The following is a 24768-nucleotide window of genomic DNA, read 5'->3' as shown; positions in this document are numbered from 1 at the left end:
TTCTTCATTTATCTCTTCATTTTCAACAACAAAAGTCGTCGGTTGGTCACTACTCCCCTTGGTTGTTGACGTCCGCGTGGAGTAGACGGTTGGATGAGAAGTCAATTGGTTTTAAATGCTATAGAAGACTTCTTGGATGTTGACGAAAACTATTCCTAGAATTTCCGTAGCAGTTCCTAACCAGTTTAATAAGGAAACGTTTATGCAGTATGGCAGAAAATGCTGTTGCATTTCAACAACAATCTGTACAGTGGTTTTGGCAACAATTTGTTTATTCTTATTCTAAGTACTATGTACTCTCGCTTCGTTATGTTTATTTTCTGGACGCCACAAAATTAGAGTGCAAACACACAAATTCTTCTTTATATGTACCGAGTATAGATACCGATACCCATTTGCAGATCGGAAAAGGCCTTTTGCACGCATTTTGCATTGCTGCTTCTTTGTAAAACCGTAGTGGCCTTTGGTGCTAGTTCGAATTAACCAGTGCACGCCTCCAAACTGCCTCTGTAGTCAGAGGTGTTGGCAGGTCTCCATTTCAGTAGTTTTAGTTTCTTCTTGCACATTTGATTCAATGAGGGAAGCATTTATTGACGAATGTCTTTCAGATTTTAACGAACTAAAATTGGAAAGGGCGGAACAGTTGTCGCAGGCACTTATCTTTTTGTGGGGGTGCTGGGGCTATTGCAGGAGTACGGCCTGACCCTCCAAGAGAAGCTGACCATTGGACTGGGCATCTGCACTCCTTTGCTGAAGAAAATCAGAGCAGATCTGCATCGAAACATTGACCCCGCAGCAGACGAGACTGAAAGCGTAAATCGACTTAACCCCCAGTAAGATAACTTCCCCGGTTCATTTCCGGACGTTCGATGCATCGGCGCCATCCCCCTTTGCAGGTACTCGCACGGTGTGTCATCCCCTGGCCGCCATGTCCGCACTCGGCTCTACTTCACTAGCGAAAGCCACATTCACTCTCTGCTCACAGTGCTGAGATACGGAGGGCTGCTCGACGTAAGTTTGCCGACTTCTCTTCGTTCCCGGGTGACCCCGAAGATGTTTGGAAAGGGTGTGTCCAAGAGTCAAGAAATTCTGGGATCGCTTGTCTAACGGCATTTCCTATGTGCTATTTTTCAGAATGTATATTTAAAAGTATTTTTTGCCAAGAGAGTGAGAAACATTGAAAGAAATTTTAATAGCAACAGGATTAGATGCAGGCGTTTGTGGAAGAGACTTCCTTTTTTCTAGAATGTGAACATTACAGTTGTGCAAAGATCTTCCATCTTCTGTGTGCTCTGGATTCTTGTATATAATGTTTCCACTTATTTGCTGGCTTCTTTCTTTTTTCAATTTTTTTTTGTCTTTTTTTTTTTTTTTTTGTTCAAACCATGAATTGTAGCGTTGAAGTTTATTTAGAAATTTGGTCATGCTGTCTAAGGATTGTGGCACATTGCTAAAAGTTTCTTATTGCCTTATTGCTTGCGGTTATTTAACTTTCTTGGAGCTTCTATTATGTGAGTTAGCAGCTCTCCTGTACTTGAGACATTTAATTTTTGCTTCCCACCTGGTGCTATAACTGTTTGCAGTTAAGCAACCCTGACTACGTAGGCAAAACTTGTTGGAGAAATGGGTGCCCATTGTCTAAAAACATTGAAGACACGGGAAGCTAATCAATTTGAGTAAACTACTATATAATTTGTGTCTGTAAAGGCATGACCAGCACCACTGTATCTAGTATTGGATTAAGGAAGAAGCCATACGTTTTTAAGTTAAATAAGCACTGAAGTCTGCAACATCACATGGTATACCCATAATTGTGTAGGGCCGTTATTCGTGTATTCACGTATGTCTTTACTTGTATATTTTCAACCGTAGTTGCCGTAGTGTCCGTGTTTTGTTTATTTTATCAAATGTATTTTTATGCTTTGTACACTCCTGTAACAGCCTTAACAGTTTAACAGTATGCATAAATAAATTTTTAAAAAAGCTTTTGTTAAAGTTTTGCTCTATAAAAAGAAGTTACATGCCGTAAAATATTGGAGAACCACTCCACCCCACTTCCTCTGAAAACTGAATTAATCTAGACATCGGTGCTCGTCCAGTCAAATCAGGCACTTAACGTATAATTCTCAGAATTCCCAAGTTTAAAAATTGTTAATAGTGGGTCTTGAACAAAGTGTGCGTTTCAGCAGTATTTTACTGCATTTACTACCATAGGTAGTTTCTTGTTTCTGCATCAATAATCGGTCTTTAATGACTTATCAAGCAGGTTCATAGCTGTTTATGCCTTGTCTCGTTTATTTTTTGCTTGTGTTTGCAGGAGACAAAGGACGAACAGTGGCGCAGAGCCATGGAGTATATCAATGCAGTCACGGAACTCAATTACATGACACAGATTGTGATCATGTTGTACGAAGACCCCACCAAGGTGATAGATGTGCGCGCTCACTTTCCTTTCCCTCTTTCCCTCACTAATTTTGAGGTTGTAGTCCAGAAGTGATTGGCTGCATGCTTGGGGCTACATTTAGGGTTCTAATCTGAATACGAGATTCCCTTACAGCACCTTGCAGAGTAAATGTGTCTTTTTAGTCTGAATATAGAATTAAAATTTAAATATCATGTCAGCCTAGGGATCCTCAGGTGACGGGTTCGAATCCCGGCCAAGGTGCCCGCAATCTGACAGAGGCTCATTGCGGAGAAGGCGCCGTGTAACCGAGATTTCGGTTACATGTAGGGAGATCTCCATCGAAATTGGTTTTCCGTCCTTGGCTGTGGCGTGCCAGGTGCCCTTTATTGGTTTCTTGCTAGTTTACAGTGCGACTCACCTATAATTGCCCTGCTTTAAATTTTTTTTATAACAATCTCGTAGAATCCAATTGTTAAACTTTCATGGAGGCTTGTCACACTTAACTGTCCACCCACCGTAACTGTCTACTTATACAGCAAACAGTTGTATTAAAGATGAGAATGTGTTACGTGAACTTTAGTCTGGTAGGGCTGTGCAAAAATGGAGGATTTTCTAAAGCTTGCTTTGAGTGATCTGAAGTATGGTATTTCTTTAAATTATTGAGGTGACATTTAAACGGTTCGAATCATTGGAAAGTCGTAGTCACATGCATGTTTGTTGTGTTTATGAGGGTCAAAGAGGAGCAACTTTGTTGCTGTTGCAGTTCTAAAACAATGGCACAATACTTTGTTTCAACTGTGAGTAGTGAACTACTTCTATTATAAAAAACATACATTGTCCAACTTTGTTAAAAATTTTGCATAAATGTAAATATGCAGATGATATGATAACTAATATTATTGTTATGTTTCAATCTTTGCAGGCTATTTTATAATTGGTTAATTTCTCTAGTACCGTTCCCCTTTGAGCTTGCTTATATGGAATTTCTTTTAACTCCCTGTAAGTAACTGCCAGGAGAGCTTGCAACTCCGTTTGTGCAAATGACCATAGGGAATTCGCTAGCATATTCCAGGAATGAGTTTGTCATTCCTCCACTAATATATTGCACGACTCTGTTTCACAAAAAACTCTATAGAGTTTTGCCAGTTTTCCAAATGAGTGCTTTAATTACGTTGAAGTACACACAATACTTCATACATATGAAGTCATTAAGCTAGCTTAGAAAAAAAAAAAAAAAAAAAAGTAAAAGAGACAGCGGTATATATATTTGTTTATTATGTGTACCGTAGTCACTGACAGAATGAGGACGGCAGGGCATGTCTTTAAATAGACGCTGACACCCCCTAAAAAAACGTTTGTATTTTTTGCCGGGCGATTTAATATGGTGTCACAAGACTGCCCAATCAATATTTTGCTACAGTGACATAATTTTTGATAAATTTAAAAATCGCAACTGCTCCAGACCGAAATGTGGACTGGGGAGGAGGGCAGAACCCCACGACGTTGATTATATTACTTATGCGTGTCTGAACAACGCGCGACCACGGTGAAGGGAGTGAGTGCGACTCGAACCGGCCAGTACTCAATCAACAATTTTCAGGAGGAAAAAAAAAAAAAAAAATTTGAGCCACAAAACGTGTTTTGGGTAGCCGGGCTGTCATATGTCACATACAAATTAAAACATTGGCAAGCATAGATACCCTGTCGGCGTCCCTTTAAAATGCCCACGCCTTCAGCATCCGCTCGTTGCTTTCCATTATGCTTTGGCCGCACGCGCGCAAGCTCAAGGAGCAAGGAACGCCGAAACTCCTCCACGCCGTCCTCCCCTCTTCGACGACTCTAATTGTCACGGATGCAACTCAGCGAGAATGAAGGGTTCATGGCACTTCGGAAATGCTCGCGGGTCGGTGTCGAAGATCGAGTTCCCCCTGTTGGCATGCAGGACCAGTTTTCGGAGGAGCGCTTCCACGTGGAACTTCACTTCAGCCCCGGCGTCGTCTGCTGCGTCCAGAAAAACCTGCCCCCTGGCCCCGGGTTTCGTCCCCAGAGCCGCAGCGGACCTGTGAGTTCACCTTGCCTCGCCGTCTTCCCTTCTCGTCGGTCGGTCAGACCGACAAGAGTGCGTCGTCTTTAAACTATGGGCCGTCGTGGGCTAAGGAGAGCTGGACAAGCCCCTCCCAGAACTCTGTCTGCTCGCCGGGATTGGCCGTTTCCTTCTCTCCGCTTACCTCTTCTCTGGCACTCGCCCTCTTGAAGGGGAAGGAGCGGAGAACACTGTGGGAGGAGCCTGCCCTGCGTTTCTTAAAGGAGCTGTGCAACAATTTCAGGGCTTTGCTTAAATTATTGTGGAAGTTGCTGCCTGATACAGTACTTCTGAAGTGAACTACAGAAAACAGATTTTGCCTGGATACCCTAGTTTTTATTTAAAAAAAACAAAGAAGATCCAGGTTTTTGTCGCCTCTCAACTCGTATGTCGTCTTCCGGGTCACGTGCGCAGTGACGTTGCTGGGGTAGGCGCGGGGATCCGGAAAAGTTCTTTCTTTAGAGCCATCAGCGAGCAGCGAGAACTCATCCGCTTGCGACCGCGTGACCACGTGCTGGCAGGCGCCGCGCGAACAATACGGTAAAAAGAGGAAAGTCTCATCTGGGTTCGGCCATACCCGTCCTTGCCCGTCCGGCGCTGTCCCCCTCCCCTCCGGCTTCTGGCGGCTGTTCGCGGTTTTGTGGACCTAGGATAGATGGCGCCACTGAAACTCCGTATAATAAAAGTTTGGTCGATGATACCAGGGTTTTGACGCATTTATATATATGTTGGAACGACAAGATTTATAGAAAAGTTACCTTTTATCGAGCAGGTATTCGCACAACTTGCTATCTTTTTACAAGATTCCCCTTTGACGTCACGCCGCGTGTTTCTCATGGCTTTCGCGGCTGCAGGTCGGGGAATATTCTAAATTTTGCCTTGCTATTACGCGGCGGAATCGCAACATTTCGATGAAAGGAGGTGTGTTTTCTGTCATTTGTGACAAGGTGAACAATATCAAAAGCAGAAGATGCCAATTCTTTCAATGTTCAAATCGTTGCACAGCTCCTTTAAGTCACAACAGACTGTGGCCTCTAATTTTTCCAGCTGCCACTGCAGTGGCCATCAGATTTAGGAAGGGGGCAGATTCAATCTGCCCGCTCAAGGGTATGCACGTTTGCATGTTTAATCATTGCGGAAGATTTTGCAAGCTACACTTGTGACCTGAAAAAGGAAATTGTGTGCATAGTTTATACGCCGCACAAAGTAGTTCTTAGGTCCGCTTCGGACAGGGCGGTTTTTCCCAGCGTTGGGACATTGCAGCTTCATTAGCACCATCCTCGCACGCTCACCCGCAGCTACTGCTGAATCTCAGTTTGCTAAATTTTGTCACCGTCGGAGCTAAAATTGTGGCTTTCTTTCAGTATTTAAGCTTAAATTTATGGGTTAATAACATGTTTTTACGTCTTTAGGTGGTGTCAAGAGTACAATCTGACCTCCCTGAAGCCATGTAGTAGTTGCAAAAATTATCCGTTTCAAACCAGAATAAGTCAGTGAATCTATTGTTCGGCCATCATCATCATCACCACCACAGGATAGGTCACGTGAAAATACCCCATCCTCAGTTGGCTGCTGCTGCTTCCCCAGATGAAGGGGGAACTTAGTAGCACTGAAAGAAACCAAACTTTTTTTTTTTACTATGGCTATTGAGGTGAAAAGGAATATGGACGTCCAAAGCTATACGATTCTCGGAGGTTTAGAATGCGAGTGTAGACAGAGACGAACACAAACAACACCGACCTTATGTATAGGTGCTTACGTTTTAAACCTCCAGAAAATGTTTAACCAATGCCCTCTTCTGCTTCTTGCGTCGGGTATTAATGCCTGTTCCAGTGCTTTAAGTAGTAGCTTACGACGACTGCAAAGACTAAACTGGGGTAGTGGAAAACCTAGGTGGCTGTAGAGGAAATGTTCAACGATGCCGCACGTGTTCTTGTGCGCAGAGGGAGAGACAATCTGAGAAGGGCTTGCATGGGACGGCTTGCCTCGATTCAGCAGAGAAACCAAGCTGTATCGAAGAAGAGGAAGACGAACTCACATTTGATGATGAGGCCAAGTGCGACGAGGTTTGGTCTGACCATGTGAGTGATGTACATAATAGTAATGATAATAATAATAGTAATGAAGATCTTTATTGACTCAGGAGAGCTGAAACGGTCCATCATTATCATTTCCTCCTACAGAGAATTAGTTTGCCCACCATGTTGGTGCTTGTTTTGCTTTCATCATAGTGACAAACATATTCTTTACTGATTCCCACCTAGTACTTCTTTCTTCTTGAATCATCAGTCATACAGGCATTGTGCAGCATACATTGTTGCCACTCGCTATTTTGATTTCAGACTGTCGGAGTCTGGTACATACGTTATGGTTCTTTGAACGCAAGGGCTTGCCAGTCTCGCATTTTAAAGCCATCTTTCCGTATTGTTTTCTAAACTTGGATTTTTCAAAACCAAGTTCATTTTTAGCTATGCAGGATAGGATAACTCATGAGGGAAATCCGTAGGCTCGTGGAACTATGGTACCACATCGTTGCTTTACAACCTTTTTGTGTTCAGAAAGGATGCAAAAACTGCTCCAGACTGGGGCATAGGCTAATGTGGCCAGCGGTGTGCCAGAATTGCATGCTGCAGCATATGCTACCTGCAGTTCAAATTAATCTTTAGCCCTTTGCTGGGGTGTGCCAGATGCCTGTCGTAGGTTCGGCCCGTAAGCCCTCTGAAAGTTCACTGCATGCGTCCTTACCAGATGACAAGCTCTTGATGCTTGCTTTTATATCATGTTTATTGTAAATGGGCCACAATTTTCGATATTATCATAGACACACAGAAATTTCAACTGGAACTTAAGTTAATATACTTCTATTTATCGCATTATCAATATATCAAACTATTTTACTATCCCCTCTGAATTCGGTATATCCGGGTTCAACTGTAGTACAGTAAACTTTCGTTAGTTTGATCTCGGTTAATTCGACTTTTCGTTTAATTCAATCGTGTTCAAAAGTCCCGGCGAGCGCCCATACATTTCTATGGGAGGAAAAGTTCAATGGTTCAAACTCAGGAAAACTGTGCATCGGATAACTCGTCCTGAGCGAACGTGTGCGGGCTCGCATTGCCACGGCACCACAATAGAAAAACCACCGACGTACGGCGAAACACGGGCCCTTTGCTGCAAAGCCGAACGTGCGCAAGTATGTGCCTGCTCCTGTACGCCGTTGAGATAGACCGTAGCGAATTACACGAGCCAGCGCAACCAATCTGGCGTGGAGTAGCACGGAGAACATAGCACGTGGTCAAGCGCGGAGACAGCGCGTGCGTGCTTTCTCAAAGCACTTTTTTGTAGCACTGTGTGCAGTCCATGTTGCGCGTTGGATAGTGCAAGTTCTCTTTTCCTTTTTTTTTTCTTTGTTATTTTTTTCTGTTCCCAACGGTCTGGCCACTTGGCGCCAAAGTTGACTCGTAAAACATTCTCAGCGCACGCTCTCGGAGCGCTTCTGTAGCATCGTGTGCGGTCCATCTTGCGCTTCGGAAAGTGCGGGTTCTCTTTTCCTTTTTTTTGTGTTATTTTTCTTTGTCGCCTATGGTCTGGCTGCTAGGCACCAAAATCAATGTGTAAAACTTTTTTTTTTATTGCGCAATTTTTTTTTTGTGGTGAGGTTTAGTTACGTTATTCTCTGGAGCATGCTTTTGGACACGCGTTTCAAGCGCAGATGACAACAGACCGTTCGTGGAGTACTTTGGACAATAAAACAAAGTTTAATTTTGACCGTTTTTTTTGTCTTTTTTTTAATTCGATCATTTATATAATTCAACCAAATTTCAAGATCCCGTCGAGGTCGAATTAACGAAAGTTTACTGTATCCTGTCTAGGAGTTCATGAATGTAATGCTCCTCCATTCAGCCTCCTAGGAAGTAATTTGTTCTTAAACTGGAATTTGTGCAGGATTCACCGACAATACTCGAAGAAAGCGATACAAATGCAGATGGCGTGTCATCGAAAAACGATGCTTCCAAGGCAACGAATACTGCTCCCACATCGTCGCAACCCATTCCTATAGGAAAGGTATTAATAACCGCTCCTGCAGAAGGTAAATATTCCAGGTTTTGTTTTGGCCTATTTTTGTTTCTCAAACTTGTTGAATTTGTTTGATTTAGCTATTGACTCATTTTGCGTGCCTTAATAGGATTCATTTCAGTTTTTTTTTTAATATCTCATTCTGGTCCCGGTGGGCAGACAGTTTGTACCTCATTTACTCGCAAATGCCGCCAGGTATGTGGCAAACTGTAGGTTTATATTTTGTTGTAGAGCACGCTAATGCTGCCGCCGTCCGACCCGATGCCGCCGCCACCGAAACTGTTCCCGCAAAAGGTAAAGGGGGCCTGGTCTGGTCACGCTGAGACCATCGACAAAACCGCTAGGAGGCTACCGACTTGGATTTGTTGACTTTGATCTTTTCCAGTACACTTAGACCACGGAGGAAGGAAAGAGGAGTGTCTGAACAAGGCCAATCAAGGCAGCAAAAGTTTGTTCGGCCTGTTCAGTTTAGATGCCTTTGAAGAGGCACGTGTGCCTCTTTGAAGGCTTTACATACGTTTACAAGCTTCGAAGGCTTTGAAGGCTTGTAAATGTGTGCACGAATGAGAATGGTTCCTCGAGTAGCTCTCGTCGGCCCCCTGATGCCCATTAAGATATGCCATCTGACGGCGTTTGCCAGAAAGGCAAGCAAACCTTTGCCACACTTGCTCCATGGCGAGGCACTGCCATTCAGACATTTCTCTCTTCTTCCACCTTGACTTAGACTGCATATTTTAGAACAATAAAAATACTCATGTAAGGTGCATAACCCACAGTTCTACTAATAGAAATTGCTTTGCTCATCTGTGCAAAGATGTGTGTGTTCCCATTCAGAGAAGGCTGTTACAAGTTACCATCGTAGTGCTCTAAGAGGTGGGTCACCCAAAAAATGTTTACAATTCAGTTTAAACAGCAGTTCAGTTGGTGTAAGACTCAAGTTTTTTTCTCAGCTGATCGCAGAAGTTTGTCCAGGATTACATTAGTGCTCTGCCACTTGTCAACATATTCATTAAGAATATCCATCGACTGTACCACTGACATCTATTTTTGTCTTATTGAAATTGTGGCAACAGCAGAATTTAAGCAGTATATTCTTGGATAAAAATGTTTGAGAACATTCCTACATCATTTTTTTTTCTTTTTTTATTGTCTTTGCTTTTGGTGGATGTATGGATATTTTTGAAGGAAGAAAACAAAAGATTGACTGCAAGAATAGCTCTAGTCTGTGGGGCTTTTACAGTAACATGCCATGTATGATGTTTGCTTTTGACCCTTCTACAGGTATGAAATGTGAATAGGGAGGTCCGTCAAAAGTCACATGTGGCAAAACTTGCTGTACTATCACATTATTATTATGTCCTTACTATAGGTTATGCTTGGCATTTACTGCATGCGGCACTCAATACCGAAACAAGATTAGTGTAGTTAATGCTCATTCTATGCTATTAATTTTTCCCATTACTAAGCATTTGAATAGTGTTTTGAGAAAAGAACTTTACCTTTGGTCAATGCACATTTAAAGTACTTATAACAAACCTGTAGCCCAAACACTGTGCAGCCACATTCAGCCTTGGTTCGTGTTTTAAATGTCTCATGTATGTGCCAGCCAGATGAAAACTAACCGGCTGCAACTTTTGCCTGGGCGTCCGTACCCAGGCCTGTATTCTGACTCCCCCTTTGTGAAAGCCGTTGCTCTCCCTCACACTCATTGAAAACTGTGAAGGAGATTTTTTTTTTTTTTAGGGTATCGCTTGTGAATTGTTGGCTTTCATTCGCTGACATGTGTTGTCTGTGCCCCTCACCTAGCACCAGAAGTGGAGCGCCTCAAACCGTACCCGATTGTTCGGTGCAACTCTGATAGCCAGCGCCCAAGAAGTCTCGAAAGTGACACAGCAGAGCCTCCGAAGATTGACAAAGGTAGCCTGACTCCTGCTGTTGTAGTGTGTATGATTTTTATGTGTGCACTTCACACCTTCCATTTGGTCATGTGCCCGCTAATTGTATGAACCCTCTTACCTTGTGTGTCCCAATGACTGAGGGCGAGAATGGTAACATACCTAATATTGTCCTCTGTACAATGCTGTCATTGGTAATTTTATGTACCTAACATAGCTGAAAAGGCTGAAGTATGCATCTCAGTGGTACGATAGCCCCATCTAACTTGAAACTTGGTCGAGTGAAGTAATTTGGTTGTAGCATTGTTGTGTTGTGCAAAACTAGTAAAGTTAGTCATAATTTAAAAAAGTGTTTGTGCCTCTGCTAGAGCCACTGGTGACCGCTGAGGAATCGTCCACAACATGCCGCCCAAGCTTACGTAATTATACTGTCACCGTCTTTTTATGTATACTACCATCAGCTTCGTTTGATGTGGTTCCTGAGATTGGTCATCTAATTTGAGATTACTTTCTGCACAAAGGAGTGAGACGTTTAAGAAAGCACATGTTGTGCAGTGGTGTCGGCCCGTGTTTTGTTCCACCTTTGGCAGTTAAAGTACAGGGTTCACCAAACTGTATGACACTTGCAAACTTTCTCTTCTCACAGTGCAGGAGCGTTGTCCTGGTGGCAGCCAAAGAATGGCTTTGTTATGTAGAACTCAACAGAACAGCAGCCCATAACACTACATCACGGAGCCATTGTTTAGCCACCGCCAGGATAGCACTCCGAGATAAAACTCAGTTTGCATGTTCTATTGAGTGTGAACACTGTACATACTGTTGTATCATGGCTTGATAAGGCATATATCTAGGACGTGTCAATACAGTCGAAGCTCATTATTACAGATCTGGTTACAACATACATTTGGATATAACTAGGGTTCGGAGTTTTCGGTTTAAACCGATAAAAACCGATAAAAGTACGCCGAATTCATTTTCGAAATTCGGTTTTAACCGGAAAAGGTCAGTTTTTAGGTTCGGCAGTTTCGATTTAAACCGATAAAAACCGATAAAATTTCTTCGAATCCATTTTTTGAAATTCAGTTTTAACCGGAAAAGGTCACTTTGACCGTCCAGTCGTACCGCAGAGCCGTGGCGAGCGTGTTTTCAAACTCGTTGTGAGGAAGACTGACTGGATGCAAGCTCTGCATGTTGTGTTGTGCTTCAAAACGTCGCACCGTGTCTCTTTCGGCGATTTAGGCTCAGGCAGCGCGTCATCTCCTCAACCTGCCAGCGTCCAGTGTTAGCGTTGAGAGGGCGTTCTCGAAGCTCAGGGTCATATATTAACAGGAAAGAAATAGTGTGGATCAGGAAGGAGAACCTGGGAAAGTACATGTTTGTGTGTACTATAATGAGATAACGTATTCCTGATGTACAGAAGGTGAGGTGCCATGTTTTGGGGGCATAGGCTTCATATCTTTTTTTTTTTTGTTTTATTAATTTGGGAAAATGCAAGAGGTTAGCCAGAAAATGCGTTCGGGCTGGCTACTCAGCATGTTTGTTTCTTTTTCTTGTTTCTTTTACAGTTGCACACATTTGCCAAATGAAGTGTCCATTTCTTTTTCAATGTATCTGTGCCGTTATTCTTTAAGTGATCACAAATATCAGAGCTACGTACATGGATCATCTGATCCGGTGTCCGTTGGTGTTTATTTTATATTCACCGAAAAAAGCCGATAAATTTTTGCGGGCATAAATATACACCGAAAAAAACCGAAAATTGAATTTTAAAATAAACACCGAAAAAAGTACGCCGAATTTTGAAAAAATAGAAACCGAAAACGCAGAACCCTAGATATAACATACCGATTTGTGAAGTTTGGTTGGTTTTCCTCTACATACTATTATTGACTGAACTTCATATCTGCATACAACATACTCCTCTTAAAACAGACCGAAATCTTGGTCAAAATCAAGGTCTGTTCTATCGAGCTTAGACTGTATCGGACCAGTACAGACGTTACTAACATGCTTTTTGTTACCTTCGCCTGCGTCACGCATTAGTCATCATTGCAGTCGAAGTATGCCTGTCGCGAGTTCAGCATTTTTTTTTTTTTTTTCGTTTAGTCGTAATTTATTTTTACCGACCTGTTAAGGGGTCTTTTTAAAAGCTTGAAAATTACTGTAATAGGTAGTATGTGCTGTGCTCCTTAATCTTAACACCGCCATGAGATGGTTCATTTTGGGCCCTTTTCGTGCTATTCCCAAACCTACCAGTCGAACCATGTGGCGAAGTTTTGACACCCCGATCGCAGCTCAACCAGGTGAAGACATTTCAGCTACAGCAGCGACCAATTTAGTTTTGAGCAGCCGGCAAGGGGTCAACATTGGGATAACCAAGGGTAGTGTTAATTTTGAGGAGCACTGTACACTTTCAGCTGTTTAGGCCAGAGGAAAGTTAGTGGAACTAGGCAAAGGGCTGTGCGATCAGCATTGTAAACTTCGAATGCCGATAGCAAGGAAGTAAAAGCCTGCCATCTGATTAGGAGGTGGCAGCTGGTGCAGAAAGGTTCTGATGGTAAGAGTATGAGAGGGAATGCTAGAGTGTGTGCTGCTCATACCGATTCGGTGCCTTCTCAGAGTGCCGCACAGACGTGGAGGACTTCTGCTGTTCTTCTAATTTTCGAGGAGTTCTGTAACACATTACAACTGACTGTAATGTGTTGCAGAACTCCATGAAAATCGGCTACTAAAACACATTCTATGTTAAATGTTATGGAACTCCATGAAAATCAACTGATAAAGCACTTTTTTTTTGTTAAAAAGACAAGCATCCTGCCGCCAATCAGCACAAATACAATCATTTTTCGGGTGATTTAGATGATGACGCGATTCTTGCGAAAACAGAACACGACAAAACTTTAGCTAAATATTGTTTTGCAGTTAAGTAGAGAAAGAGAAAGGTTTCTAAGATATTCATAACAAAACTGTTTCCAGCATATAAAAAGCAAAAAGCACAGATTCACACCAACATTTGCAATTAATTAGTGACATTGCCCACAGACAGGGATGGAAACACTGAGCGAGCAGCTTTCAGTGTGAAAATGATTTGTGTGACAACAGATGGGTGGTGTAGCAAACCAGGCACAATCAGCAGCTGCCCTTTGCACCCACGCGACACTTGTGGAGGCATTGCACGGGTAGGAGCATCATGCACTCTCGTGTTCCATTGTGTAACATTGTCAATAGTGCCACTGGCTTGCATTGGTAATTCAACATCCTCATTGTTCTGTCAGTATTAGTATTAGCAAAATCTGTCTCCTTTGGCAGCATACATTTAAAATGCAATATTTTGTTAACCAGTGTGCCAGAAGGAGATGACATGAGAACAGTACATTGTAGTTTAGTACTATAATTAAGTGCACATGTGTTCAAAGCTACTAACACAAATAATCTTTGTTTCAAGATGCTCACACGTGCGAACCACTGTCCGCATGGTGCAGTTGATCGCTGCGTTCTTTTGGCAATGGCTCACTCCAACAGTGCACCGCACACATACCTTCCCTGGAATACCTCGGTGGCTTGGCACTTTACCCTCGCCCTCGAGGAAAGCTCTCATGTAGCCGGCCTTCTCTAACCTGGCCTGTTCTCCTTTCCTACGTTGCTCTTTTCTAGCATTTCCTTTGCTTCCGTCACTCTTTTAACACTTGCATGAGCTCCCATTAAATACAAAAGGTTTGTTTCATTTTGGCCCAATTGCTTCTAATTTTCAAAGCTCCTCAGAAGTTGGGCAGGGAATAGCAGAATTAACCTGTATCTCTTCTTTTTGTGTAATTTTTTTTTTTCGCTCCTACTGGCTTTACTTGTTGCTCGTCGTTTTTTTTTTTATACTTTAGCTGATCATTCTGGCTTTCTCATCACTTGTTTTTCTATTGTATGTTTCAGCTCTCTTTTTTGTTGCAAAAAGTGTGCTTCTGGACTTCTGTTTCGTCCTTGTTTGCTTTCTGGCACCCGAATTTTCGGTGAGGGGTGTGCGGTCACTTGTTGACAGTCCATGTGCCTGTTGGTTTTGTGCCTAGATGGCATTCACAGGCACCGTCATTCTGTCCCAGGGCAACTAAGCTCCTATCTGAGGATTTGCAGTGTCGCCGACCTTCCGAAGGTGTTTGGTGAGTGGTCCCCCAAGTGTCTCCCCCCTCCCCGCTGCCTTTTTCTGATTGGCCCTTTTTTCTCCTGTATCTCATAGTCTTCCTTTTCATCTCGTAAAAAATTGGTGTTGTGAAAGTGTGATGGGAAATTTAATGGGCTTCCAACGTCTAACTTGCTGCAAAACAGTTTGTGTTCAACAGTTATACTCTTGTTTGTGTGTGCATTTACTTTCCATTCTTATCTGGCCAATTGAAGTTACTGCTAATGAAAATCAGCTAGTTCCACATTCATTCTCGTTTTTCTTTTGGTAGCTACCATTTTTGTTCAAAATAAGACCCTTTGCATGGTTCTGTCTTTTTAGTGGGACTGTCCATTCGTCTTTGCAACCCCCCCCCCCCCCCCCCCCCTCCAGCCCGCAAGGTTCTTACTACAGCAATAGGGACTGCCGTTTTACTTCTAGGTTCCTCTGGAAGCTTGTTTAGTACTGCAGTGATCAGTGGTTCTTCGAGTGCCCCAGATCTAAAAAACCTGTTCCCCACTGCTGTGGCTGGTGAGACTTTTTCTTTTACTATAATCCAACAACCAGGCGGGCACTGTTAATGGGTCCCTCTGCGTGGCTCTTCCTCATTTAGTACAGTTTCCTTAACCTACAGCTTAGCGGTCAATGCCGTTTTCCACGAGGATAATTTTTTTCTAGGAAATTCATTGCTAGGCATTCGGTTGGGGCTTGTCAAGTCAACTGACCCGAAAGCGTTTTACTGCAGCTTACAATGTCTCTAAGAGAACTTAATCTTAGCATCTATTTTATAATACCTTGAAGCATAATAAAATTTTCTCCAGAATATTCCTATAATAGTGCACTGCGTGACACTGCTAACACACAGACAACATCAGAACTTTTTCATACTTTATTTCTGAAGGGTACTACAGGCACCAAACATCATTGTTTAGGTTTGTGTCTCAATTGAGCCCTTTTTGCCACACCAGTAGTTTTAATGACAGCCACTGTGATGTTCAGAGAAAAACAAAAAGCGAACAATTGCTTGTTCCCGCTAGCAGTGTCGCACGGCGTACATTAAGGTGGGATCATATGTGTTGTAAATTTTCTCCTTAAAGTATTAATAAAAAAGGGACCACATTTGCTTTTAATTCTAACAACCCATCAGTTGTAAGCATTTCACACCTGCGAGTTCGGAAGAAAGTTTTTGCCACAAATGTGGGCATCCTCTCTTGTTCCAACTGCCTCTCTATTAGAAAGTGGTACTTAGAACTGAGTAGATGCATGCCTACTACTCTTCCACATAGTACTTTTCACAGGTAAGACGAGGGTATAGAAAATTTTAGTAGACTTCTAAATTTCCTAGAAAAACTGAGGTACCTTTATACTATGGTGCACAGGGGCATGCTTAGTACTCGCTTGTTTGAATTTCTATTATGTGTAGCATACTGTGGATATTCTTTGACTGTCATTGTGTTATTTAGGCAAAAAAACAACAATCTTTCAAATGCATAGGGTTTACAGGGCCAGCTCCCGCCGCTTTTGCGTCCCTGTCATGTAGCTTTGACGGTGAGGTCCTACCAACAGATCTTACGCGACTGGCAACGTCACGTGACATCACATGCCACTTAGACATTTCGTCATCACGTGATGTAACGTTGAGAGACACTGACATCGCAGAGAATCTATAAATGCTGTGCCTTTAAAGCGTTTTTGGGTTGTACCAACGAGACAGGCAGTTTCTGAGTCTTGTCCTACAGAGTGGGCGGTTGCGGTTGCAGACGGGATCGTGAGCGTCCCGTCGATCCGTCCCCTGGAAACGCTGCACAATGCGCTGTCCCTGCATCAGTTGGACCAGTTCCTGGGAAAGGTGACTAGTGCAACGTACAGGCTGCTCTTGAGCTCGGTTCCCAAGGTGCCCGCATCAGGATGCTCCTTCAGCAACAGCCAGTTCTCGGCCCTGCCCGTGGCATCGCCCTCTAGCAGTGAGTGTACCGGTCATGCACCGTTCTCTTGTGCTTCTCACCTGTCTGAGCACGCGTGCCATGGCAGTGATTGCTTTTTGACCGGGAAGGACGGGTCAGAGGCAGGGTTCTACCAACGATAAAAACCTGGAATTATCGGGGAATAGTCGGGGATTGTCAGGGAAATCGTCAAAAAGTCTACCAAGTCGGGAAAAGTGGGCAATGGTGGGCAGCGCAGCGCCCACATCGCCCATTTTTCCACGCAGCTTGCCACTGTACTTCCGTGGAGCGACACTGCTTTTAGGTGGAGCGCGACGTAATGACATTAGGTTTATTTGTTTAATGTTTTGGTGTCTTTTCGAGCAAAGAATTGATGTCTCCATGGTGTGGCCAGAACGTGGTTGACATTTAGACAATAGGCGCTAGAATTCCGTTGCAGTATGCCTTTAGTCTGTCACTGATCGGAAAGCTTGCTTGCATCCCATGTTTCTCATGAGGCTGCAGCACACCAACTTTGCACCCATTTCAAGCACGTAGAAAGGCATAGTTCTACATCGAAACCCGTTTGCCTTACTGACGTCTAACTCATGGTTAGCTCAGTTGGGAGAGCGCTCCACTGGAAATGGGGCGGTCCCTGGTTCGATTCCAGGACCAGGCGGCTTTCAGTGTGCACCAGTCACCTAGCTGTGTTTGGAGATTTTTGTTTGTACTTTGTCCCCCTTGTTCCTCTTCTCCAGGGATTATTATCATTTATTCTGTCCAGCTCGCCTGCACCCAGTGTGTCGAACCGAAAAAAATACGGGTTCGGTTACGGTTCAGGTTCAGGTAAATTAATTTTGTTCTGGTTCAGTTCCGGTTCGATTAATTCGATCCGCGAACCGGTTCGGGGCGCTGAACCGGTTTGCGAACCGGTTCAGAAATTATAAATGACAAATTGCAACATCAAAATAAATTACAAATAAAATATCTGAAATCAGCACATACGAAACGGGATACATCGTAGTGTAAGGCTCAAGGATTTCTACCAGGAATGGTTTCTTTATGTGCACTCAAAGGTTACCTCACCGACGTTTACGCATTCGGACTTCATCTAATTGGGTCCGACGCAGTAGCTGTAAAATCCGCGACCTCCTTACAAACCCACTTACAAGTAGAACTCGCTAACTATCCCGCCACCTCGGCGTGTAAGCAATTGAAGGAACAGTGGGGAGAAAATACAGCTTTCTTTATTTGAACTAGCCTTCGGTAACTCAAATTAGACCCTTAAAGAAGTTTTCATTAAACAAGATACGGAATATGAAAAACACTTCACCCAACGCAACGCCAGAAGGACGTAATAGGATAAATATTTATTAAAATAGAAGAGTTCGCTGTCTCACAAATATGTCAGCTTCTAGCATTATTATCAAACTCCACAGCCTTTTCTTTTTTCATTCCGATGGAAGCAAGCTTCAAGAACTCGTGCATTCTACAAACGCGTTATGAAATGAGCACACAGCAGCATTTAGGATTTACGAGATTGTAGAAAAATTAAATCCCGTGACGCGATTCTTTTTTTTTTGCACAGCCTTTTAATTTTCTTTCTTCCGTGCAAGCCGCGACCAGCGCAATCACTGATCTCAATGACAATTTCTGGATCGCGCTTGCCGCTCCGCAAGTGAAGCCACCGGACCCAACCCCGCTGGGATACGATTTCCCGTTTTGCTAGCCTTTTGCTGCGGTTTTCCAGCGTGCTGTAGACACGTTTTCTACTCGTTCGTCGTCATTCGCCGAGGAAGTTTTTGAGACTCTGTGTATTGTTGAGGCTTGCTGTCGTGAACACGTGGAAAATTTTACGAAAGCGCAGTGTCGCAGGAAAAAGGCACAACTCGTCGAAAGCAAGGGTCTGGCGGCGTGTTCAAAGCTTCCTTGGCACGCCAAAGTGCCGTGTCTCTGTGCCTTCGCGCGCTTGGATACCGATCAAGAATCGACGCCGTGTGGATGTGTTTTGCGAGTGCAATGTGCGTGAAGCCGTATCAAAAGGTACAACTCGTCGAAAACAAATGTCGCCGGTGTCGCGGCGTGATCAAAGCTTCCTTGGCACGCCGAGTGATGCATCTTTGTGCCTTCGCACGCTTGGATACCGGTCAAGTATTGACGCCGCGCCAAAGTTCTGAACGTGTGTCGCGCGTAGATGCCTTTAGATCATTTATATATATCGGCCACGGAGTTCTGGATCGTCCAGCTGTTCCGGTGAGTTGCTATCAATAAAAGGGGGAGATCCGTACATGTTCTTATGTACTATATTAACCATGGCTATGTCCCAAATCCACTCTAATAGATTCCGTGGGAGCACGAATAGGGCAACGTTGTGGAGCCAGGGGGTTTTTCGAAAGCAAAAGTACAAGACGGCGAGAATGAAAATCTTTGAAGCGCGGCCGATATGGTCGTGTGCAATCTGTTGACCAATTACAATTAGGCGAGCCGCGCTCAAGCGTCAAGTGCAATTAAGTAGGTTGATAATAAGCCAGCACTGATCAGTGATGAGGAGCTGTTGTGCACGGTATTGTGTAAATCGTCTAAGGACGAAAAAAAGACGTACCTTCCCCCCCATCTTCCGTCGCTAGTGGACGCTGGATTAAGCTCGTTCCTAAACTGCGAGGGGAAAAGACGCTGATCCAGAGGCATGAACAGCTTCACTCACATTGCACTCGCTAACCACATACACACGGCGTCGGTTCTTGGTCGGTATCCAAGCGTGCGAAGGCACAGAGACACGGCACTTCGGCGTGCCAAGGAAGCTTTGAACACGCCGCCAGCCCTTCCTTTCGACGCATTGTGCCTTTTTCCTGCGACACTGCACTTTCGTAAAATTTTCCACGTGTTCACAACGGCAAGTCTCAACAATACACAGAGTCTTCAAAAAACTTCTTCGTCGAATGACGACGAACGAGTAGAAAACGTGTCTACAGCACACTGGAAAACCGTAGCAAAGGCTAGCAAATCGAGTCAAGTCCGGTGGCTTCAATCGCGCTGCAGCAAACAAGCGGGGAAGCGCGATCCAGCAATTGTCAGAGCGCAATACTGGTTCCTACGCCAAGATTCATGGATGCAGCGTTTGTCAAGATTCATGGATGCAGCGTTTATATTCCTAAGACTGAGTGGAGAAGAAAAATATGTAAGCGAGGTGTGTGTCAGTTGACGGCACTTAAAAAACAAATGGCATTGATAGCACAGTCTTTGTCAACAGCGCGTGGCCAAACCGTTTTGACATGAGCCGGTAACCGCTATTTTTTTTCCGGTTCAGTTCCGGTTCGGGTTCATCGCGATAACAATATAACGGTTCAGGTTCGGGTTCGGTTCCGGAAAAAAATACCGGTTCGGTTCCGGTGTTCGGTTCGGTTCCGGTTCGACACCCTGCCTGCACCTTTGGATTAATTGCATTAACATCATAGTTTTGGGCGTTTGATTTTTGTAAGTGGCACAGAATGGCCCAACTTGCTTTAGCCTCATCAAACCCATAGTCATCAGATTGACTGTTGCAAACTGTCTAGATTCAGGTCTCACTGCACATTAGACAGTCAGTATCTTAATTAGCAAACTTTTACAATTGGCGATATTAATAATGAAAATTCACCTCGAGAGCTGCTTGCAATTTTAAATCCGTGACGGGAAGATCAACCAAATCATCTAATACTCCGTTCACTGATATTTTTTTTCGACTGGAGCAAACAGTCCATTAGGACTCTATACCTTCACCAGATCTCAGCTTATGCATGCACTTTTCACTCCGATTTGGAGAAGCGAATTGCCAAATTGGAGAGAGTGGATCGCATCCATGAGCAACGGAACACCGTTTGTCGATTACAATTGACATTTTATACTCCGTTTCACTGTAGCTTGGCAAACAACGAAAGCTGCGTACTGTCCCAGCGAGCCAATCAGCACGTTGGGGAGAGACACCTGACTACGTTCCATCTCGCTCGTTTCATGCAGTGCTGTGGAAGCCACGGGTGGGAGAGTGAGGAAAGCTGCTTATGTACAAATTTGGAGCGACTGGCTTATCTTCTGGGGGGACAAAGCAACGTCTGGTACACACAAGAGAGGGTCCAGTTCAGAGGGGAGCTCCTCCTTCCCCTCTGCATAATAGTGCGTGCGTAACACAATGTTACACAACTTGGTGTGTAACGTTTGCTCTTCGCCAAGCTACAATGAAACAAAGTTTACCGCACTCTATTTAAAGGCAAGAGTGTAACCCAAGCAGTTGGAGAGGAAGGAAGAAAGGAGGAACTTTCTTCTTTTACTGCACTGCACACCAAGGTGGCTTTCCTGTCTCTCCTGCCTGAGGCTTTAATTGCACTGCGCACAACTAGTGGGATAGAGCGTAGTCCCCAAGTTCGCGGAATCTTCCGCGAGCCATGGCGCATGCTGAGACGGGCCTCTTGCGGCATCGCAGGCATGATCTGGAGCGGACCGCCGTCGTTCGTGTCGAGCAGCGGGCCGTCGACTCCCACGTCCTCGACGCTGGACATCTGGACCAGGCTGCGCCAGATGGCCGAGAACGACCCGAACGCGGCCGCAGACTCCTCGGGCACCACCAGCAGGAACAGCTACAGCACCCCTCCTTCCCCCCACGACCCAAGATACTACAACAACAGTCTCTAGGAGCAGTCGGGCAAGGGTTCTCATAGTCTTCTTTTGTAAATAGCTCAGAGAGGAAACCTATTTTTTTGAGCTGCGGAGACCAAGGGTCGTGCGTGGGGCGTGCTGGAGCTGCTGCCGAACATAGTAATAACGAATAAAGCCACTTGTTTCTGACTTCAGTCATCAGGTTATTGTGTCTCCCTCTGCTTTTTTGGTTCCCAAGTTGTTTGCAGGAGATGTCGCAAACTCCCAGCTGAAGTGATATGTGACTGCCACACCAGACTGCACTCCAATATTTATGGTGCTACATCCTGCACGTTTTGTCAAAATACAGAGGGGAGTGATTCGAGCCATTGGAACAATGTGATCGCGTTATTCGAAATTAAAATAATGTGATCTGTATTAGAAGAGATGCTCCTGCTCCTCCGGTAGCACCCATTTGTGTTAGAGTGAAGTGGGAGTAATAACTTTGTATTCCTAGAAAGGTGCATCTTGGCATTAAAGGAGAATAAGAGCATCTCGTTAGTGATTTCGGCAATCTTGCACACCTGCGCCTGGTGGCTTCTTGCAATGCCGCTCCCCTGCTACACCTCTGTGTCTTTAGGAAAAGTGCCTTAGTAGGATGGTTTGCCCATGCTAAACCAATAATCATTTTTTATGTAACTATGTTTTACGCCCTGGCCGCAACATTCTTTTTGTGGTGCCTGATGCTTTAGAAACAACTAAAGGGAATTTTGGGTTTCGGAGACTTAAACCATTATTCTAAGGAAGCCACTGAGCAGGGATGGGCGAAATACATGCAAATATGTACCGAAATACAAATACAAAACACTTCGTCAAAAGCGTATTTAATTACAAATCTAATTACATTTCCAAAAAAAGCATTTAAGTACAAGATACAAATACAGCCAAATGTATTTGGTCTCCTTCGAATACTTTTCCAAATACATTCCTCAAAATTTGCATCAGCGACTTCAGGGCACCTGCAACAGGTTTTTGGGTATCTCATTTTAGTTTTGCATAGCACACTCGGGAGTTAGTGTGCGAGGCTCTAGTAACGTAATAGAAATATAATCACAAAAAATGTGATCAGCTTGGAAGTAATGGGTGAAAAAAGTACAGAGTTTCAAGCAGCTTTTTTTGTCGATTACATTTTGGTATAGACCAACAAAGAACTGAGACGACCAAAACGCGCAGCACTAGCTAGAGAATTTTTTATTGTTGCAACTCGCACCAGTTACGAAAATCTGGACGACCCGCGCATTTAGAATGTTCCAGGCAAAAATATGGATGAAAATCAGGCTGGAAAGCATTACAAGTTGTCGCAGGCACTTCTTTAGCCAGGCTGCCTGTGAACGTCGATTTTGTCACTATTCTTGCCTTGGACTAGCACCGTAATCAAAAAGTCACTAAACGCTTGTGCTTGATTGGGAGACACTGCAATCGGTGCAGAACGTAGTTTTCTTCCTGCTCTGGACAGTGACAATAAATTTGAGGGATGTATTTTGCCCACAAAATTGTATTTAACTACAATTGTATTTGAAATACATATTTTAAATACTTGTATTTGAAATACTGCCCATCCCTGCCACTGAGTATATGCTGGAGCAGAAAAAAAGAGGGCATTCTCTTTTTGTGCAGATTGATGCAGGAAACTTCACCATCTCTATTAATCAAGCTTTTGGTATATTAACAGAGATGCTTAATCAAGCTTTTGTAGTGAAATATATGAGAACCAGGCATATATAACATATGTATCCGAAACTTTATTTCTTCTGTATGCGACTTGCTTCTTTTCATACAGTAGCTGTATGGCAATTTTCATTTTATTCTTTTCTTTTATGCAAGTTTTAGAGTTTGTATAGCCATAGTAACACCGTCTTTATAAGCACATCTGATCACAAAGGTATAGTAACGAAAGCTGACAGAACTATAAATAAGTGTATTTCAATTTCTTGCCCCTGTACTGCTGTGCCTTTGCTTACTTTTAAGCACCACTGTTTGCTGCATTTTTTTTTACAGCGGAGCTGTGAAGGGCTAGTTTCCCCAGTTTCGTGTCCATGGTCAAATAAAATTTGACACAAACCTCTAGACAGCTAGGGCCATCTAAAAGCAACGGCGGCAACCTTTCCAGGGCCTTTCTACGCTGTTTTTCACCAGAGTGGAAAGGCTGAAGTTCTCTAGGCGTCGTCCTAGACTGTATCCTTGAGGTCATCCGAGAGGTTGTCCTAGAAATCGTCCTGGTGGCCGTCTGAGATGTTGTCCTTGAGGTTGTCCTAGACGTCGTCCGAGAGGTCGTCCTAGACGTCGTCCTTGAGGTCATCATAGAAGTCGTCCTTGATGTCGTCCTAGACGTCGTCCTCTAGGCGCAATCCTTGAGGTCGTCCAAGAAGTCGTCTTTGAGGTCGTCACACCATAGTACAGCTTTGCTGATCTTCCTTCTTCAGCAGAGTGGAAAGGCTGAAAGCTTTTCTTCTATTTAATAATGTCACTGGATTCTGGGAAAGTAGCGCCAAGCTCCCCGTACAATCGCCGTTTTGGTTTGTGGAATGAGCAGTTTCTCCTTGACCTCTCCATTCTTGGTGAGCCAATCTAAATTAACTGCTGACAAGTAGCTTTACCGAGACATTCCTTGAATACCGAAAGTTTGTTATCCACACAACGGCGACACACGTCCATATTTTCTCATTGCCACCACATGCAGCGTTGGTGCTTGGTGGCGTTAAAAAAATAATTTTACTCGAAATACGCAAGAACAGCAATTGTAAGAGGCTGTGAATATGAGCACTATATTGATAAGTGGATTGCATGCCCAGCACCACAGATGCTTATATTGGCCAGGAAGGCTTTCAATACGATGATGCTCCATAGCGATCTTGATGCAACTGGTTCAGGACGACCAGGAGCGTAGCTAGGCCATCTGGCACCTGGGGCCCTTACGTCTATCGTAGCAGCCCCCTCCCCCCACCTCCCCATTCACTCCCCGAGATCGCAACCAACTGGCAATTGCCATGGCAACTGAGACCGATCAGTCGATCACCTTGTATGGTTTTGTTGTCTGTATGTTAGTATCTTTTTGTGTCTGCAGCCAGCAGGCAGGGATGGCAATGGCACTACTTTTCCAGGATCCAGTGACTTTAGTTATCACTAGATGCCATATTTGACGATGTTGTTTAGAGTGCATGCTCAGAATAAGCTCACGTTAATAAGCTGCTGAAACCGGCAGTCTCGATGGGGTGAAATATATGCACATTGTAAAATAACTGTGGAAGCTCGCCATCAGCAAGCGCTTGGCAGTTGCACACAGGTATGGCCACCAGTGGACATACTTCGGTAGTATTCAATTACAGTAGTTGAATTACTGTAATTGTAATTAATTACTTTTGGCTAAAGAAATTTTTAATGTAATTACTTCCTTGCGCCAGTAATTGCAAAATTTCAGGCAGAATTACAATTAGATTGCAAGACTTTGCAATGCTGTCGGGACCTCTCTGAAAGCCTAACCACTTACGCAAGTGGCCTAGTGCTCGGAGATGCACTCGACCACGCAGACATGCACTCACACACGCACAACAAAAATAGTGTCGCTTTGTTTA

The 24768-nt window shown here is 43.9% G+C and overlaps 1 protein-coding gene across 48 annotated transcripts in view; it reads left to right on the top strand.

Annotated features, from left to right (window-relative positions):
- Positions 1-21346, top strand: part of LOC115320464 (inositol hexakisphosphate and diphosphoinositol-pentakisphosphate kinase) — a gene marked incomplete at its 5' end in the record, with an annotated part of 50968 nt that extends 29622 nt beyond the window's left edge. For 6 of the 48 annotated variants that reach the window (XM_042290574.1, XM_042290571.1, XM_042290575.1 and 3 more), the window contains 11 exon segments: positions 691-833; positions 897-1011; positions 2318-2434; positions 4347-4466; positions 6431-6568; positions 8433-8577; positions 10371-10481; positions 14551-14607; positions 15048-15137; positions 16367-16570; positions 20985-21346. In XM_042290574.1, coding sequence (XP_042146508.1) covers positions 691-833; positions 897-1011; positions 2318-2434; positions 4347-4466; positions 6431-6568; positions 8433-8577; positions 10371-10481; positions 14551-14607; positions 15048-15137; positions 16367-16570; positions 20985-21193 — 1449 coding nt within the window. 48 annotated transcript variants of the gene reach the window in all.
- Between the last annotated feature and the right edge of the window lie 3422 nt (positions 21347-24768).

Source organism: Ixodes scapularis, unplaced genomic scaffold (genome assembly GCF_016920785.2).
Source record: "Ixodes scapularis isolate PalLabHiFi unplaced genomic scaffold, ASM1692078v2 PGA_scaffold0__279_contigs__length_252992795, whole genome shotgun sequence".
NCBI classification, from domain to species: Eukaryota; Metazoa; Arthropoda; class Arachnida; order Ixodida; family Ixodidae; genus Ixodes; species Ixodes scapularis.
The sequence above is the reverse complement of the archived record's forward strand: the minus strand, read 5'-3'. Positions and strand labels throughout refer to the sequence as shown.